Source organism: Pyxicephalus adspersus, chromosome 9 (genome assembly GCF_032062135.1).
Source record: "Pyxicephalus adspersus chromosome 9, UCB_Pads_2.0, whole genome shotgun sequence".
NCBI classification, from domain to species: domain Eukaryota; kingdom Metazoa; phylum Chordata; class Amphibia; order Anura; family Pyxicephalidae; genus Pyxicephalus; species Pyxicephalus adspersus.
The window spans coordinates 882,234-883,537 of record NC_092866.1 but is presented as its reverse complement, the minus strand read 5'-3'; the positions used below and the strand labels follow the sequence as shown (position 1 = coordinate 883,537).

Here is a 1,304-nt window from a genome sequence, read left to right as displayed (position 1 = left end):
GAATGTCAGGGATTGGGGAATGTTAGGGATTGTTGGGGAATGTCAGGGATTGGGGAATGTTAGGGATTGTTGGGGAATGTCAGGGATTGGGGAATATCAGGGATTGTACACTCTGGCTGAGGGCAGCTGATTTCTGCTGAAGTTGTAGGATGACAGACGGGATCTCTCCCATCCATTGACCCCCCCCCCCGGGGGGGTCACCCTGTCACATGACCAGCGAGCATTGTGCAAAACGATTCATTTACTGTACAGCCCAGGAAAACTTCATAACAACGACCAATGCTGGATAACAATCCTAAAGAGGACCTGTCACTGTGTAGCCATAAATATCAACTATTTATATACACAAATAATATAGCAATGTGTTATAGTGTAGTGTGCCCTCTGTATAACATGCACCACCCTGTATATAATGCCCCCCTCTGTAGATAGTGTACCCCTCCGTATATAATGCCCCCTTGTATATAATAAACCCCTCTGTATATAGTGCTCCCCTGTATATAGTGTACCCCTCTGTATATAATGTCCCCTCTCTATATAATGCCCCCCTCTGTATATAGTGCTCCCCTCTGTATATAATGCCCCCTTGTATATAATGCACCCCTCTGTATATAGTGCTCCCCTGTATATAGTGTACCCCTCTGTATATAATGCCCACTTGTATATAATGTACCCCTGTATATAATGCCCCCCTGTATATAGTGTACCCCTTGTATATAATGCCCCCTTGTATATAATGGACCCCTCTGTATATAGTGTCCCCCTGTATATAATGCCCCCTTTGTATATAATGCACCTCTCTGTACATAATGCCCCCCTGTATATAGTGTACCCCTTTGTATATAATGCCCCCTTGTATATAATGTACCCCTCTGTATATAATGCCCCCCTGTATATAGCACACCCCATGTGTATAGCGCCCCCACCTGCACACAGGCCGCACAGCAGCAGCAGCACACAGCACAGCGCAGCTCCTCCGCTCTTCATCTCTTCTTGTGAGTATCAGCTACAGCAACACAGAACTCTCTATAACCCAGGTGGGCGGAGCCTGGCTGCTGATTGGCTGTTGGGCATACATATGGACCCCATGTCCATATATGGAGACCATGAAAAGTTTCTTTTGCACATTGTCCTGGCTGGGAGGAGAAGTTGTCACTATCAGTGCAAAGTATAGATATCAGTGCAAGGACTGGGGAGAGCTGATAAGACATGTCAGTGCTACACCAAGGATGACAAAAACATTATCTGCCTATAGGAACTCTTCTTACATTATGAGGGGTCCCCACCATCCCTGTGCTGGGGTC

The 1,304-nt window shown here is 46.3% G+C and overlaps 1 protein-coding gene across 1 annotated transcript in view; it reads right to left on the bottom strand.

The window, feature by feature from the left end:
• The window catches only part of LOC140338460 (uncharacterized), a gene marked incomplete in the record, with an annotated part of 18,373 nt that extends 17,088 nt beyond the window's left edge, over positions 1–1,285 (bottom strand). Inside the window, 1 exon segment of the mRNA XM_072422696.1 lies at positions 927–1,285. Coding sequence (XP_072278797.1) covers positions 927–987 — 61 coding nt within the window.
• Positions 1,286–1,304: the final 19 nt, after the last annotated feature.